The 16,355-nt window shown below is 43.0% G+C and overlaps 1 protein-coding gene across 3 annotated transcripts in view; it reads right to left on the bottom strand.

Moving 5' to 3' along the window:
• LOC115137173 (protein furry homolog) overlaps positions 1 to 16,355 on the bottom strand; it is a 205,759-nt gene that overhangs the window by 54,338 nt on the left and 135,066 nt on the right. For all 3 annotated transcript variants that reach the window (XM_029673300.2, XM_065024673.1, XM_065024674.1), the window contains exons 47-49: positions 7,850 to 7,947; positions 7,438 to 7,608; positions 6,953 to 7,093 (exon numbers count right to left, since the gene is read on the bottom strand). In XM_029673300.2, the coding sequence (XP_029529160.2) occupies positions 6,953 to 7,093; positions 7,438 to 7,608; positions 7,850 to 7,947 (410 nt within the window). The remainder of the gene's footprint in view (positions 1 to 6,952; positions 7,094 to 7,437; positions 7,609 to 7,849; positions 7,948 to 16,355) is intronic.

Here is a 16,355-nt window from a genome sequence, read left to right as displayed (position 1 = left end):
TGCTCAAAGGGATATTCAATGTCTGCAATTATTTATATTTTTTCACATCTATCAATGCCCTTTGCTGGTTGAATCTGTGTTCGTACTTCACTGCTCGACTGAGGGACATTACAGACAATTGTATGTGTGGCATACAGAGATGAGGTAGTCATTCAAAAATCATGTTCACCTCTACAGGATCGGTGGGTCTCCCACGGGAAGTAGGCTAATGTGATTAGCATGAGGTTGTAAGTAACAAGAACATTTCCCAGGACATAGACATATGTCAAATCAAATGTTATTGCTCACATACACATGGTTAGCAGATTTTTAATTTGAATTTAATTTCACCTTTTATTTAACCAGGTAGGCAAGTTGAGAACAAGTTGTCATTTACAATTGCGACCTGGCCAAGATAAAGCAAAGCAGTTCGACACATACAACAACACAGAATTACACATGGAGTAAAACAAACATACAGTCAATAATACAGTAGAAAAATGAGTCTATATACAATGTGAGCAAATGAGGTGAGATAAGGGAGGTGAAGGCAAAAAAAAAGGCCATGGTGGCGAAGTAAATAAAATATAGCAAGTAAAACACTGGAATGGTAGATTTGCAGTGGAAGAATGTGCAAAGTAGAGATAGAAATAATGGGGTGCAAAGGAGCTAAATAAATAAATTCAGTAGGGGGAGAGGGAGTTGTTTGGGCTAAATTATAGATGGGCTATGTACAGGTGCAGTAGTCTGTGAGCTGCTCTGACAGCTGGTGCTTAAAGCTAGTGAGGGAGATAAGTGTTTCCAGTTTCAGAGATGTTTGTAGTTCGTTCCAGTCATTGGCAGCAGAGAACTGTAAGGAGAGGCGGCCAAAGGATGAATTGGTTTTTGGGGTGACCGGAGAGAAATACCTGCTGGAGCGCGTGCTACAGGTGGGTGCTGCTATCGTGACCAGCGAGCTGAGAAAAGGGGGGACTTACCTAGCAGGGTCTTGTAGATGACCTGGAGCCAGTGGGTTTGGCGACGAGTATGAAGCGAGGGCCAGCCAACGAGAGCGTACAGGTTGCAGTGGTGGGTAGTATATGGGGCTTTGGTGACACAACGGATTGCACTGTGATAGACTGCATCCAATTTGTTGAGTAGGCTATTGGAGGCTATTTTGTAAATGACATCGCCAAAGTCGATGATTGGTAGGATGGTCAGTTTTACAAGGGTATGTTTGGCAGCATGAGTGAAGGATGCTTTGTTGCGAAATAGGAAGCCAATTCTAGATTTAACTTTGGATTGGAGATGTTTGATATGGGTCTGGAAGGAGAGTTTACAGTCTAACCAGACACCTAAGTATTTGTAGTTGTCCACGTATCCTAAGTCAGAGCCGTCCAGAGTAGTGATGTTGGACAGGCGGGTAGGTGCAGGTAGCGATCGGTTGAAGAGCATGCATTTAGTTTTACTTGTATTTAAGAGCAATTGGAGGCCATGGAAGGAGAGTTGTATGGCATTGACACTCGTCTGGAGGGTTGTTAACACAGTGTCCAAAGAAGGGCCAGAAGTATACTGAATGGTGACGTCTGCGTAGAATTGAATCAGAGACTCACCGGCAGCATCATTGATGTATACAGAGAAGAGAGTCGGTCCAAGAATTGAACCCTGCGGCACTCCCATAGAGACTGCCAGAGGCCCGGACGACAGGCTTTCCGACTTGACACACTGACCTCTATCAGAAAAGTAGTTGGTGAACCAGGAGAGGCAATCATTTGAGAAACCAAGGCTATCGAGTCTGCCGATGAGGATGTGGTGATTGACAGAGTCGAAAGCCTTGGCCAGATCAATGAATACGGCTGCACAGTAATGTCTATTATCGATGGCGGTTAAGATATCGTTTAGGACCTTGAACGTGGCTGAGGTGCACCCATGACCAGCTCTGAAACCAGATTGCATAGCGGAGAAGGTATGGTGGGATTCGAAATGGTCGGTGATCTGTTTATTGACTTGGCTTTCCAGGGGGTAGATATACAATGGGGCAAAAAAGTATTTACTCAGCCACCAATTGTGCAAGTTCTCCCACTTAAAAAGATGAGGCCTGTAATTTTCATCATAGGTACATTTTAACTATGACAGACAAAATGAGAAAAAAAATCCAGAAAATCACATTGTAGGATTTTTAATGAATTTATTTGCAAATTATGGTGGAAAATAAGTATTTGGTCAATAACAAAAGTTTCTCAATACTTATATATACTCTTTGTTGAAAATGACAGAGGTCAAACGTTTTCTGTAAGTATTCACAAGGTTTTCACACACTGTTGCTGGTATTTTGGCCCATTCCTCCATGCAGATCTCCTCTAGAGCAGTGATGTTTTGGGGCTGTTGCTGGGCAACACGGACTTTCAACTCCCTCCAAAGATTTTCTATGGGGTTGAGATCTGGAGACTGGCTAGGCCACTCCAGGACCTTGAAATGCTTCTTACGAAGCCACTCCTTCATTGCCCGGGCAGTGTGTTTGGGATCATTGTCATGCGGAAAGACCCAGCCACGTGTCATCTTCAATGCCCTTGCTGATGGAAGGAGGTTTTCACTCAAAATCTCACGATACATGGCCCCATTCATTCTTTCCTTGACACGGATCAGTCGTCCTGGTCCCTTTGCAGAAAAACAGCCCCAAAGCATGACGTTTCCACCCCCTTGCTTCACAGTAGGTATGGTTGGATGCAAATCAGCATTCTTTGTCCTCCAAACACGACGGGCCTGGACATGTACTGGCTTAAGCAGGGGGACACGTCTGGCACTGCAGGATTTGAGTCCCTGGCGGAGTGTGTTACTGATGGTAGGCTTTGTTACTTTGGTCCCAGCTCTCTGCAGGTCATTAACTAGGTCCCCCCGTGTGGTTCTGGGATATTTGCTCACCGTTCTTGTGATCATTTTGACCCCACGGGGTGAGATCTTGGGTGGAGCCCCAGATCGAGGGAGATTATCAGTGGTCTTGTATGTCTTCCATTTCCTAATAATTGCTCCCACAGCTGATTGTTTCAATCCAAGCTGCTTACCTATTGCAGATTCAGTCTTCCCAGCCTGGTGCAGGTCTACAATGTTGTTTCTGGTGTCCTTTGACAGCTCTTTGATCTTGGCCATAGTGGAGTTTGGAGTGTGACTGTTTGAGGTTGTGGACAGGTGTCTTTTATACTGATAACAAGTTCAAACAGGTGCCATTAATAGAGGTAACGAGTGGAGGACAGAGGAGCCTCTTAAAGAAGAAGTTACAGGTCTGTGAGAGACAGAAATCTTGCTTGTTTGTAGGTGACCAAATACATATTTTCCACCATAATTTGCAAATAAATTAAAATTTCTACAATGTGATTTTCTGGATTTTTTTTCTCATTTTGTCTGTCATAGTTGAAGTGTACCTATGATGAAAATTACAGGCCTCATCTTTTTAAGTGGGAGAACTTGCACAATTGGTGGCTGACTAAATTTTTTGCCCCACTGTAGGTCTGTAGCAGTTTGGGTCAAGAGTGTCTCCCCCCTTTGAAGAGGGGGAAGACCGCAGCTGCTTTCCAATCTTTGGGAATCTCAGACGACACGAAAGAGAGGTTGAACAGGCTAGTAATAGGGGTTGCAATTTCAGCAGATCATTTTAGAAAGAAAGGGTCCAGATTGTCTAGCCCGGCTGATTTGTAGGGGTCCAGATTTTGCAGCTCTTTCAGAAGATCAGCTGACTGGATTTGGGAGAAGGAGAAATGGGGAAGGCTTGGGCGAGGTGCTGTGGGGGGTGCAGTGCTGTTGACCGGGGTAGGGGTAGCCAGGTAGAAAGCATGGCCAGCCGTAGAAAAATGCTTATTGAAATTCTCAATTATAGTGGACTTATCGGTGGTGACAGTGTTTCCTATCCTCAGTGCAGTGGGCAGCTGGGAGGAGGTGTTCTTATTCTCCATGGACTTACAGTGTCCCTGAACTTTTTTGAGTTTGTGTTGCAGGAAGCAAATTTCTGCTTGAAAAAGCTAGCCTTAGCTTTTCTAACTGCCTGTGTACATTGGTTTCTAGCTTCTAGATGTTAATGCGAGTGGAGAGAAATGCTTGTGCTTCTAGTTCCGACAGTGCAGTAATATCTAACAAGTAATCTAACAATTCCCCAACAACTACCTAATACACACAAATCTAAAGGGGTGAATGACAATATGTACATATAAATATATGGATGAGCAATGTCCGAGTGGCATAGGCAAGGTGCAATAGATGGTATAAAGTACAGTATATACATATGATGTGAGTAATGTAAGATATGTAAACATTATTAAAGTGGCATTATTTAAAGTGGCATTGTTTAAAGTGACTAGTGATTAGGTCTGAATGTAGGCAGCAGCCTCTTGAGTTAGTTATTGCTGTTTAGCAGTCTGATGGCCTTGAGATAGAAGCTGGTTTTCAGTCTCTCGGTCCCAGCTTTGATGCACATATACTAACCTCGACTTCTGGATGGTAGCAGTGTGAACAGGCAGTGGCTCAGGTGGTTGATGTCCTTGACGATCTTTTTAGTCTTCCTGTGACATTGGGTGCTGTAGGTATCATGGAGGACAGGTAGTTTGCCCCCGGTGATGCGTTGTGCAGACCGCACCACCCTCTGGAGAGCTTTGCGGTTGAGGGCGGAGCAGTGGCCGTACCAGGCTGCGATACAGGATGCTCTCGATTGTGCATCTGTAAAAGTTTGCCAGGGTTTCAAGCCACATTTCTTCAGCCTCCTGAAATCCACAATAATTTCCTTTGTTTTGTTGACGTTGAGTGAGAGGTTGTTCTCTCAGGCTGACCGGAACATATCCCAGTCCGTGTGATCAAAAGCATCTTGAAGTGTGGCTTCCGATTGGTCAGACCAGCGTTGAATGGTTCTCGTCACTGGTACATCCTGTTTGAGTTTCTTCCTATAAGACGGTAGGAGCAAATGGCCGGCATTTGATTGTAAGGAATTCTAGGTTGGGAGAGCAGAAGGACTTGAGTTCCTGTATTTTGTTATGATTACACCATGAGTCGTTAATCATGAAGCATGCACCTCTTCCCAGAGAGGTGTTTATCTCTGTCGGTGCGATGCATGGAGAAGCCCGGTGGCTGAACCAATTCCAACAACATATCCCGAAATAACATTCTCTGTTTCACGGAAACATGGGTACAATCTCTGATGTCTCTCTGAAAGGCAAACCTTGCTCGAATTTCGTCTCCCTTGTTGCCAAGAGACTGAACATTGGCGAGACGTATACTCGGGAGCGGTGGGCGATTTGCGCGTCTACGGAGCCGACTTTGGGTCGACTTCTGGGATTAGATCCATTGTCCTGGGTGGTGGCCCAAACAGAGGATCCACTTCGGGAAAGTCTTATTCCTGGTCATAATTTTGGTAAATTGACGTCGCTCTTAAATCCAATAGTTCTTCCCGGCTGTATGTAATAAGACTTAAGATTTCCTGGGGTAACAATGTATGAAATAATACATTAAAAAATGAAATACTGCAAAGTTTCCTAAGGACTCAAAGCGAGGTCTGATATTGACAGAAAGCTTAAATTCTTGTTAATCTAACTGCACTGTTCAATTTATAGTAGTTATTACAGTGAAATAATACCATGCTATTGTTTGAGGGGAGTGCACAGTTATGTATTAAATGTATTAATAAACCAATTAGGCACATTTGGGCAGCCTTGATATAAAACTTTGAACAGTAATGCAATGGTTCATTGGATCAGTCTAAAACTAGTTGCCAAAATCTAAATTGACGCTGGGCTGGAATAATACATTATGGCCTTTCTCTTGCATTTCAAAGATGATGGTGCAAAAGAAATACAAAAAAAACAGGTGTTTTTTTTCTTCTTTGTATTATCCTTCACCAGATCTAACGCGTTATATTCTCCGCATTCATTTAACATTTCCACAAAAAGTGTTTCCTTTCAAATGGTATCAAGAATATGTATATCCTTGCTTCAGGTCCTGAGCTACAGGCAGTTAGACTTGGGTATGTCATTTTGGCAACAAAAAAAATTAAAAGTATATTCATTTTTTGCGTCATCACTGTAAGCGATCATCACTCTCAAAACCGCTGTTTACTTCTGAAGATCACTTTAGCACCGCCTTAACCCGATTCAAATTCAACAAAAACCTTCAAATAGGTATGTAATGACACATTATATAAACTCTTTATAGTGTTTTATTTACATTTAGGAGGCGATAAGGTGATAAGTTGGACAGATCGAGTGAAAAAAAGCCATTTCCCCACACGACATCTCTCCTTCTCACTGTCACACATTAGTTTGCTTCCCCACCCACCATTTTTAAAAAGACTCGACGGAGCTCATTGCCTTCTTGAATCATGCAGAAATGGGCATCGTGGAGGTCTCGTCAATGATTTTGTTGGAAAGTGGAGAAATTGTGCTTTACAATGGTATTGACATTACAGTCGATCTGGAAGTATCACGTTTTTTGGGCGCTAAAATAAGGTCAATTGTACGGGCCAAGGTGATGTAACAAGAGTGAGTTAGTTTACGTTATCCTACACCTGTAGGGACATCAGTAGTTCCGTCAAGGATCGAACAGCCGACTTAAGGAGAGACGAGACAAGACACAACTAGCCAGTTATATGTAGTATATTGTGATGTAAAACAGCAGAGCTGACTTAAGAGCGGGCATTCAAGTCGCAGTTGATACCGTTTTCATAGTAACATGTTTTAACACTACATGATGAACATTTGATACTAAATTGCAAGCTACTTTCATAGCAAGATGTTGTATAACGATTGTGTTATGAAACTAAATCCAGACACTGGCTCTTGCTACAGTATCTTCCATAATCGATTTGACAGAGAAATATCAGCTAGCTGCTGTCAGCTTGGCTAAACACAAGGTCAGCAGAGGCTTTAGCCATCTTGAAATGGCCCGTCAGTCAGGAGGGGAGAAGTCCTCAACTTCAAAACGTATTATTTCACTAATAACAACGTCATTTTCCTCTCACCTGGACAAACTTCTCGATGGTCTTGAGGACCTCCATATTGAATGGCTTGGCCTGAATGACTGACAGGTCCATGTGACTCAGCAGGCTGTAGATGATCTGGAGCAAGGTTTGCTGCATGCTGGGTAGACCCTTCTCCAACAACTAGCCAATCAGAACACACTCACAGTTAATGACACAGTCTGAAATGGATGGATAGCCCTACATTGATCAATTTAATCCATTAAACCATATTACTCGAGGAGAAACTTAATTTATGTATCAGAAACTCTTAAGGATAATTCACACTATAGGGCTGACCTGAACAGCACTATACTGGCTCAGATATTTTCTTCTCACATTGTCCTTTCCTGCACAGTTCCAGCAACTAAGATAGATACCAAACCAGGCCAGCCCTGTACAGTTCGTCTTGAACTGGATTGGTTTGGCCCTATAGTGTGAATCAGGCTTAAGAGGAGTATGGTTATCCATAGAACAGCCATACAGACCTCGGCCATGTAAGTGACCATGTTGAGGGTGATCTCGGAGAAGGCCTCGTGGAGATAGCGACAGACGACGTTGACCCAGGAGAAGCAGTTCCGGGTGTACGAGTGTGTTTTGTACAGGGTCATCACATGGGCCAAGTTGGACAGTTTCGAATTCTTCTCCTCTAAGCATACCTGGCCATCCAAGCAGAAATCAAATACTAAATATTTACGGTACATGTTGGCAATGAATCATAAATAATGAATTAGATTGACATGAATTCGATTTCAAAATGACCAAGAGTACATTTATATACTTTACATTGACTTAATTTCTGGAGAAAATTGACCTATTTCACCTCATTTTGCATGTGTAAAGTCCTCGTTTATCTATTAAATAACGCACATTGACTGGAAAGTTGACGAGGAGACTAACCTGAGCTATTCTCTGCGCCACGTCTTTACAGAACTGGGATGGGCCGTCGAAGTTCTGGACCAGATGTGGCAGCAGACAGAGAACGTTCAGAGGAAAACCTGGGGAACAAGAGAAATAGGGCTTCCATTTCACTCAAAAATTATAAATAATAATTAATAACAATATATTTAATTTATAACTCACTTTTTATTGAAAGAAAATCAAAGTGCTACAGTGACGGCATAAAATGAGAGACAGACACAAAGAACCAACTGACGCGGCTGAGCATGTGAACGAAGAAGACGCTCGTGGACGAGGCTCCTACGCATTAGTTAATTTAGCCAAATTTGTACTTTGCATTTCACTTTCTTACATATCACATGAGTGATGAATTTGTAAGTTATCTTTCTGATTCAAATGAGGAGCAGAAGACCTGTCACTAACGTTTGAACCTCGATGGCAAACGTGAATGGTAATGGCGCCGACTCCAGTCCAACCGATACGGAGTCTCATGCGGTCACAATCCACACAGATCTTCAGAACCTCCGTACGGATCTGATCTCGGAAATTACAGCTACCATTGCCACTCAGCTCAAAACTGCCATCGATGCTGCTCTGACCCCCTTCACTGCTGTCCTTGATGCTGTCCGAGCTGCTGTGGATGAACAAGGCAGCTGACTTGACGGCTTTGAACATGACTTGTGTGACTACCATAAACACATAGTAGCCCTTGAGAGAACGGTCGCCCGTCTGAGCTACGATAACCATAAGGTGCTGGGGGGTCCATAGCCCCAGCTGGCGGAGATGACAACTCCAAGCCTAGAGTGTTTATCGTCTGTTTTCACTACTACTGTGACAAGGAGCACATCCTCCAGAGGCAGGGCAGAGACCAGCTACACGTCTGTGGATGCAAGGTGTTCATCTTTCCTGACCTCAGCTCGAGTGTCACCAAGAAGAGAGCTAAATTCCTCGATGTGAAACGCAACCTTTATCAGAAGAAAGTTAAAATTCTCACTCTGCTCCCCTGCTCGTCTCCACGTTCAACATACCGGAGGGAAGGCTAAAGTTCGACTCCCACGAGGATGCCAAGCGTTGGTTCAACAGTCACTTCTGATATATTGGATCTATCACCTACTCTTTTGCCAGGTAGCATGCATAGCCTAGTCTAGCCTACCTTCCAAGTCGAAGAGATGTTTTGATTTTTACAGCAGGGCTTTTTCCCCCCTGTTGCTACTCTGCAGAAACACCATTGAACTCTGATAAAAATGATGACTACTGTCTTGTGTGGTTGTCATTTAAGCTACACGTTTGGGAGGTCTTTTTTATTTGGCTAGATGGCTAGTGAAGTAATGCATGGCTACAATTCCAGGCTTTTGCAGAGCTTTCCTTTTTTAGTTTTTTCATCTAGATACCTACTGAAGGACTTTTGACCCCTTTACTACGCCCCATTAATCATTCATACATGTACAGACACATGTTTTGTTGACATTGAGTGAGAGGTTATGTTCCTGCACCACACTCCCAGGGACCTGACCTTCTCCCTGTAGGCTGTCACGACATTGTTGGTAATCAGGCCTACTACTGTTGTGTCGACAAAACTTGATGATTGAGTTGGGTGAACAGGGAGTACAGGAGGGGGCTGAGCAAACACCCTTGTGGGGCCCCAGTGTTGAGGATCAGCAAAGTGCACGTGTTGTTTCCTACCTTCAACACCTGGTGGCGGCCCGTCAGGAAGTCCAGGAACCAGTTGCACAGGGCGGGGTTCAGACCCAGGGCCACAAGGTTAATGAGCTTGGAGGGTACTACGGTGTTGAATGCTTAGCTATAGTCAACGAAGAGCATGCTTACATAGGTATTCCTCTTGTCCAGATGGGATAGGGCAGTGTACAGTAGGATGGCGATTGCATCGTCTGTGGATCTATTGGGGCAGTATACATATTAGAGTGGGTCTAGGGCGACAGGTCGGGTGGAGGTGATATGATCCTTGACTAGTCTCTCAAAGCAATTCATGATGACAGAAGTGAGTGCTATGGGGCAATAGTCAGTTACCTTTGTTTTCTAGGGTACAGGAACAATGGTGGAAATCTTGAAGCATGTGGGGACAGCAGACTGGGATAGGGAGAGATTGAAAATGTCCGTAAACACTCCAGCCAGCTGGTATCCGCATGCTCTGAGGACGTGGCTAGGGATGCCGTCTGGGCCGGCAGCCTTGCGAGGGTTAACACGCTTAAATGGCTTACTCATGTCGGCCATGGAGAAAGGAGAGTCTACAGTCCCTTGGTAGCGGGCGAAGAAGGTGTTTAGCTTGTCTGGAAGCAAGACGTCGGTGTCCGCAACATGGCTGGTTTTCCCTTTATAGTCCGTGATTGTCTATAGACCCTGCCACATGCGTCTTGTGTCTGAGCCGTTGAATAGCGTCTCCACTTTGTCTCTATACTGACGTTTTGCCTGTTTGATTGGCATACGGATGGAATAACTAAACTGTTTGTATTCGGCCATACTCCCAGTCACCTTGCCATGGTTAAATGTGGTGGTTCGCGCATTAAATTTTGCGCACTGCTGCCATCTATCCACGGTTTCTGGTTAGGGTAGGTTTAATAGTCACAGTGGGTACAACATCTCCTATACACTTCCTGATAAACTCAGTCACCGTATCCGTGTATTCGTCAATGTTATTCTCAGAGGCCGCCCAGAACATATACCAGTCCGCGTGATCAAAACAATCTTGAAGCGTGGATTCCGATTGGTCAGACAAGCGTTGAATAGTCCTTAGCATGGGTACTTCCTTTTTGAGTTTCTGCCAATAGGAAGGGAGGAGCAAAATGGAGTTGTGATCAGATTAGCCTAAGGGAGGGCGGGGGAGAGCCTTGTAGGCATCCCGGACGTTGGAGTAGCAGTGGTCGAGTGTTTTTAGCAGCGCAAGTACTATAGTCAATGTGTTGATAGAACTTCGGTAGCATTTTCCTCAAATTTGCTTTGTTTAAATTCCCAGCTACAATAAATGCGGCCTCAGGATATGTGGTTTCCAGTTTGCATAAAGTCCAGTGAAGTTCCTTGAGGGCCGCCGTGGTATCGGCTTGAGGGGGAATATACACGGCAGTTACTATAACCGAAGATAATTCTCTTGGGAGGTAATACGGTTGGCATTTGATTGTGAGGTATTCAAGGTCGGGTGAACAAAAGGACTTGAGTTCCTGTATGTTATCACAATCCCACCATGAGTGGTCAATCATGAAAACCCCTGCTTCTTCCAGGAGAGATATTTATTCCTGTCTGCGCAATGAACTGAGAACCCAACTGGCTGTACGGACTCATACAGTATATCCCGAGAGAGCCATGTTTCCGTGAAACAGAGTATGTTACAACCCTGAGCTTGTCAACTTCATTATGCAGAGACTGAACATTAGTGAGTAATATACCAGGAAGCGGTGGGTGGTGTGCGTGCCTCATGAGTCGGACTAAAAGTCCACTCCGAATACCTCCTCTACCCCGGCGTTTTTTTGGATCAGCCTCTGGGATAAGTTCAATTGCTCTGGGGAGTATGAACAAAGGATCCGATTCGGGAAAGTCGTATTCCTGGTCGTAATGCTGGTGAGTTACCGCCGCTCTGATATCCAAAAGTTCTTCCCAGCTGTATGTAACAAAGACATTTCTGGGATAATAATGTAAGAAATAACACACGCTAGAAGCACAGCTGCCCTATCTGTCGGCGCCATCTGTTGACCTACTTTTCCGTTTTGTGAATGCCTCTTCAAATGTATTTCACTGCTTGTGCTACGGAGCCTCTCCGTGTTAGGATAGTAAGGTTTTCTGTTTATTCATATGCATCAAAGCATTCCATTCGCTGAGGAAGGAGACTTTGGGTTTGGGTGAAAGGGGAGGTGATGGGGACCTTTTTTCTTTATTTTCTTTTTATTTGATAAAAAAAAATTATATATATATATATATATACACACACTTTGTTGCATTTTTCATCAGTTCTCTATTTTATCTTTATCTTTTTTCCTTTCAATATTTTAGATGGTGAATAGGTAGGCCTAATCCTATAAAGTTTTATCTTGGAATACTAAAACAATGAATAATTCTGTCAAGAGGTTTTCTCCCCTTTGAAAAAGCTAAAAGCAGATGGGGTATTTCTACAAGAGACCCATTTGCTCATTAAAAATCACTCAATGCTACAAAACTCCAGGTTTAGGCAGGTTTTCCATTCAGACTTTGACTCCATAGCCAGAGGGGTTGCAATTTTGGTTAGTAAAATAATACACTTCAGAAAGTAATGGGAGACATTTAATAATAATTGGCACCATTTGGCAAACTCTTGCAGTACTGGTCAATATATATGCTGAATGTTAAATGGGTTGCTGGGGAAAATCCCTTCTCTGAACACCCATCTTTTGATAATTGGCGGGGATCTGAATTGTGTTATTAGCCAGGCTTCAGACCGCTCCAAACCCAGAAATATGTCTCCTTCTGCTATGTCAAAGTCCTTCTCATATTTTATGGTTCAGAATGGGTGTACAGATCCCTGGAGATTTCAGAATCCCCAGGCAAGAGAGTATTCTTTCTTTTCACATGTACACCATTATTTTTCTCGTACTGACTATTTCTTTATTTATCATAATTTACTTCCAAATGTCACCTCTTCTGAATATTTCCCATTGTAATTTCTGACCATGGACCTTTAGCCCTCGACAAACTCATACTCCTCTCTGTTGGAGATTCATTTCTCTTCTCCTGTCTGATGCAAACTTCTGTAATGTTATCTCCACTTCTATTGATCATTTTATTTTGTGGAATGAGGTAGGATGGACAGGTATGGAGGGGTTGGATGTGTGAAGGGAGTAAAGGTGGTTGGGATATGGTAAAGTCTTTGTACTTACATTGATATACATTTTGGAAAACTTTAATAAAAACATTTCACCCGTTTCAGGAAACTAGGCTTATGTTGCGGGTCAGTACTTCACAGGAGAGCCGTTTGAATATAAACTTTTTGGTGCATGGACATGCCGAGAGATGAGTTTGGATTGATCTGACATATAGCACGCTTCTGTCTATTTGAGCTGGTCGATGTCTCGGTAATCCTGTCTAAAGGGTCTTTACATTTTTTTTTATCACGTAGTGAAACTGAATTCCTGTAAATTTTTTATTTAACCTTTATTTAACTAGGCAAGTCAATTAAATTCTTATTTACAATGATGGCCTACCCTGGACAACGCTGGGCCAGTTGTGCGCCACTCCATGGGACTCCCAATGATGGCCAGATGTGATGCAGCCCGGATTTGAACCAGGTACTGCAGTGACGCCTCTTGCACTGAGAAGTAATGTCTTAGACCACTGCGCCACTCAGGAGCCCATGTATTTTACATCTGTCTCCGGATTACATCTTAAAACTAAAGGGCAACCACGGCATCCGACAGGAGACTAGTCCATCCATGATGTGTACAGGTAAGATAGTCTAGCTAGCAACATTTTCAGATTTTACACGTTTCTAATTTTAACAGAAAGTGGTTTCATTTCAAGTTTGTGTACTGTTAGCTAGATAACTTTAGCTAGCGAGCCAGCCAGATAACATTATGTGTATGACCTTATAATTCATATCTCAGAGCCATTTTCTTGACTAGTTATAGCCTAATGTTATATAGCTAACATTGAACCTGCAGATTCATGCAGGGTAGAAACGTCATGCAGGGTAGAAAAGTCATGAGTTGGGATTTCTTAGAGGAGTTTAATTCCTCTAACAAACCAATTCAATTATAACAAAGCAAAACACTTTGTCCGGTTCTAAGAATTTGTAAGGTTCTTTTTTGCATGAAATAGACAAGGATCAGTCTCAAAATTAATCAAGAGCTCTGAACATAACCACATGTACTTTAGTTTATATATCACACATAGCGTCCTAAATGTCCCCCCTCCTCTCCGACAAGGACAAAGCTGCTTCAAAAGTCCATTCCAACACACACATATTGCTTATCATATGCTACCACAAGTTGCATAATCTACTGCAAACCTAACGGTTTCTCCCCGCCTTGGGTGGGGAGACTTTCTTCCTGTTATTGGTTTCACAGTGGTCAAGTTGTGAGTTGTCTGTCACAATTTGTCTGTTAAAACTTCCTCTTTGTCTATGTAGAAACATTCTTTGTTAGACAGGGTAGAATTATGTTAGTTACAATCCTGCATCAAATGTATACATTTAATCATTATTCATAAAATCCTATAACAGGATTATGATTCATTGTTTACCTAGATAGCTAACTAGCTACATGTCTTCACAAAAGACATGTCATTTGAGTGTGCCAGAGCGCAGAATAACTGATTCATTTACGAACGATCAACCCTTCTTATCGGTCAGAGTGTCCAGTGTGAGCTCTGAACGCTCCGAGAGCAAAACACTCTGAATTTACGAACAGACAATCTGACAGCACAGTTGAATTCACAAACGCTCTGGATGACATAACAGCCTAACGAGCTCTGCTAGGGCGAGAACGTGAGCTGTTCTGTCATGTGTGTCTGGAAGTACAGTACCAGTCAAAAGTTTGGACACACCTACTCATTAAAGGGTTTCTTTATTTTTAATATTTTCTACATTGTAAAACAATTGTGAAGACAAACTATGAAATAACACCTTTGGAATCATGCACTGTAGTAACCAATAGTGTTAAACAAATCAAAATGTATTTTACATTTTAGAGTAGCCACCCTTTGCCTTGATGACAGCTTTACACAGTCTTGGCATTCTCTCACCCAGCTTCAAATGGAATGCTTTTCAAACAATCTTGAAGGAGTGCCCACAAATGCTGAGCACTTGTGTTACAACCTGGCTCAAGACTGTAACAAACGATGGCAAACCACACATTGAGTAAAGGAATAACAAAATAAATGTATTCCAGAAATAAACACTCACAACAATAATCAGATGAGGCATGAAGGTCAGTTAATTAGGTGTCAACTGCCAATGCCACGATGAAACAACCAAAGGTATGCATGGAGAGAGGAATCTCTTGCTGAATGAGAGGAAACAGTGACCTTATGCCACAGCTGAGCTTTCACAGGTGTGCCCCATCAGCACTGATGACCCTCCCAGCTCTGCCCACCTCTCCTACTCCGCCCACCGATCTCCTGCAGGAAGTAAGCACAGCAAAACCCAGTAGACGGAGCAGAGAGGGGCTGTCACACTTGTTACCCGCTTTTCCTTCACTCTGTGATCCAACATCCCAAACCACCTCAATTGGGTGGAGGCTGGCTGGATTGTGGAGGCCAGGTCATCTGATGTAGCACTCAATCACTCTCCTTCTTGGTCAAATAGCCCTTACACAGCCTGGAGGTGTGTTGGGTCATTGTCCTGTTTAAAAACAAATTACAGTCCCACTAAGAGGAAACCAGATGGGATGGTGTATCACTGCAGAATGCTGTGGTAGCCATGCTGGTTAAGTCTGCCTTGAATTCTAAATAAATCACTGACAGTGTCAGCAGCAAAGCACCATCACTCCTCCTCCGTGCTACACGGTGGGAACCACACATGCAGCGATCATCCGTTCACCTACTTTGCGTCTCACAAAGACACGGCGGTTGGAACCAAAAATCTAAAATTTGGACTCATCAGACCAAAGGACAAATGTCCACCGGTCTAATGTCCATTGCTGATGTTTCTTGGACCAAGCAAGTCGTCTCTTCTTATTGGTGTCTGTCCTTTAGTAGTGGTTTCTTTGCAGCAATTCGACCATGAAAGCCTGATTCAAGCAGTCTCTTCAGAACAGTTGATGTTGAGAAGCTGAACAGTTGATGTTGAGATGCAATTTCTGAAGCTGGTGACTCTTATGAACTTATCCTCTACAGCAGAGGTAACTCTGGGTCTTCCTTTCCTGTGGCGGTCCACATGAGAGCCAGTTTCATCATAGCGCTTGATGGTTTTCGTGACTGTACTAGAAGAAACATTGAAAGTTATTGACATTTTCCGCATTAACTGACCTTCATGTCTTAAAGTAATGATGTAATTATTTGAGCTGTTCTTGCCATAATATGGACTTGGTCTTTAACCAAATAGGGCTACCTTCTGTATACCACCCCTACCTTATCACAACACACCTGATTGGCTCAAATGCAATAAGGTGGAATGAATGAGGTGGAAAGAAATTAAATTAACAGGCACACCTGTTAATTGACATGCATTCCAGGTGACTACCTCATGAAGCTGGTTGAGAGAATGCGAGAGAGTGTGCAAAGCTGTCATCAAGGCAAAGGGTGGCTACTTTGAAGAATCTCAAATATAAAATATATTATATATTCATGATTCCATATGTGTTATTTCATAGTTTTGATGTCTTTACTATTATTTTACAATGTAGAAAATATAAAAAAATAAGGTGTCCAAACTTCTGACTGGTACTGTAGCTAGCAAGTTAGCTTGGGTGCTTGACTGCTGTTTGTACAGAACGCTCGGATCAACCATTAAAGGGATGAATGTGGCTAAAGCTTAAGAAGATGTGAACAATGCTGAATGGCTGTAGACAAAGAAGGGCTCTCCATTAGT

Source organism: Oncorhynchus nerka, linkage group LG11, assembly GCF_034236695.1.
Source record: "Oncorhynchus nerka isolate Pitt River linkage group LG11, Oner_Uvic_2.0, whole genome shotgun sequence".
Lineage (NCBI taxonomy): Eukaryota > Metazoa > Chordata > Actinopteri > Salmoniformes > Salmonidae > Oncorhynchus > Oncorhynchus nerka.
Note: the sequence above shows the minus strand (reverse complement) of the source record. Positions and strands in the feature narration are given on the sequence as shown.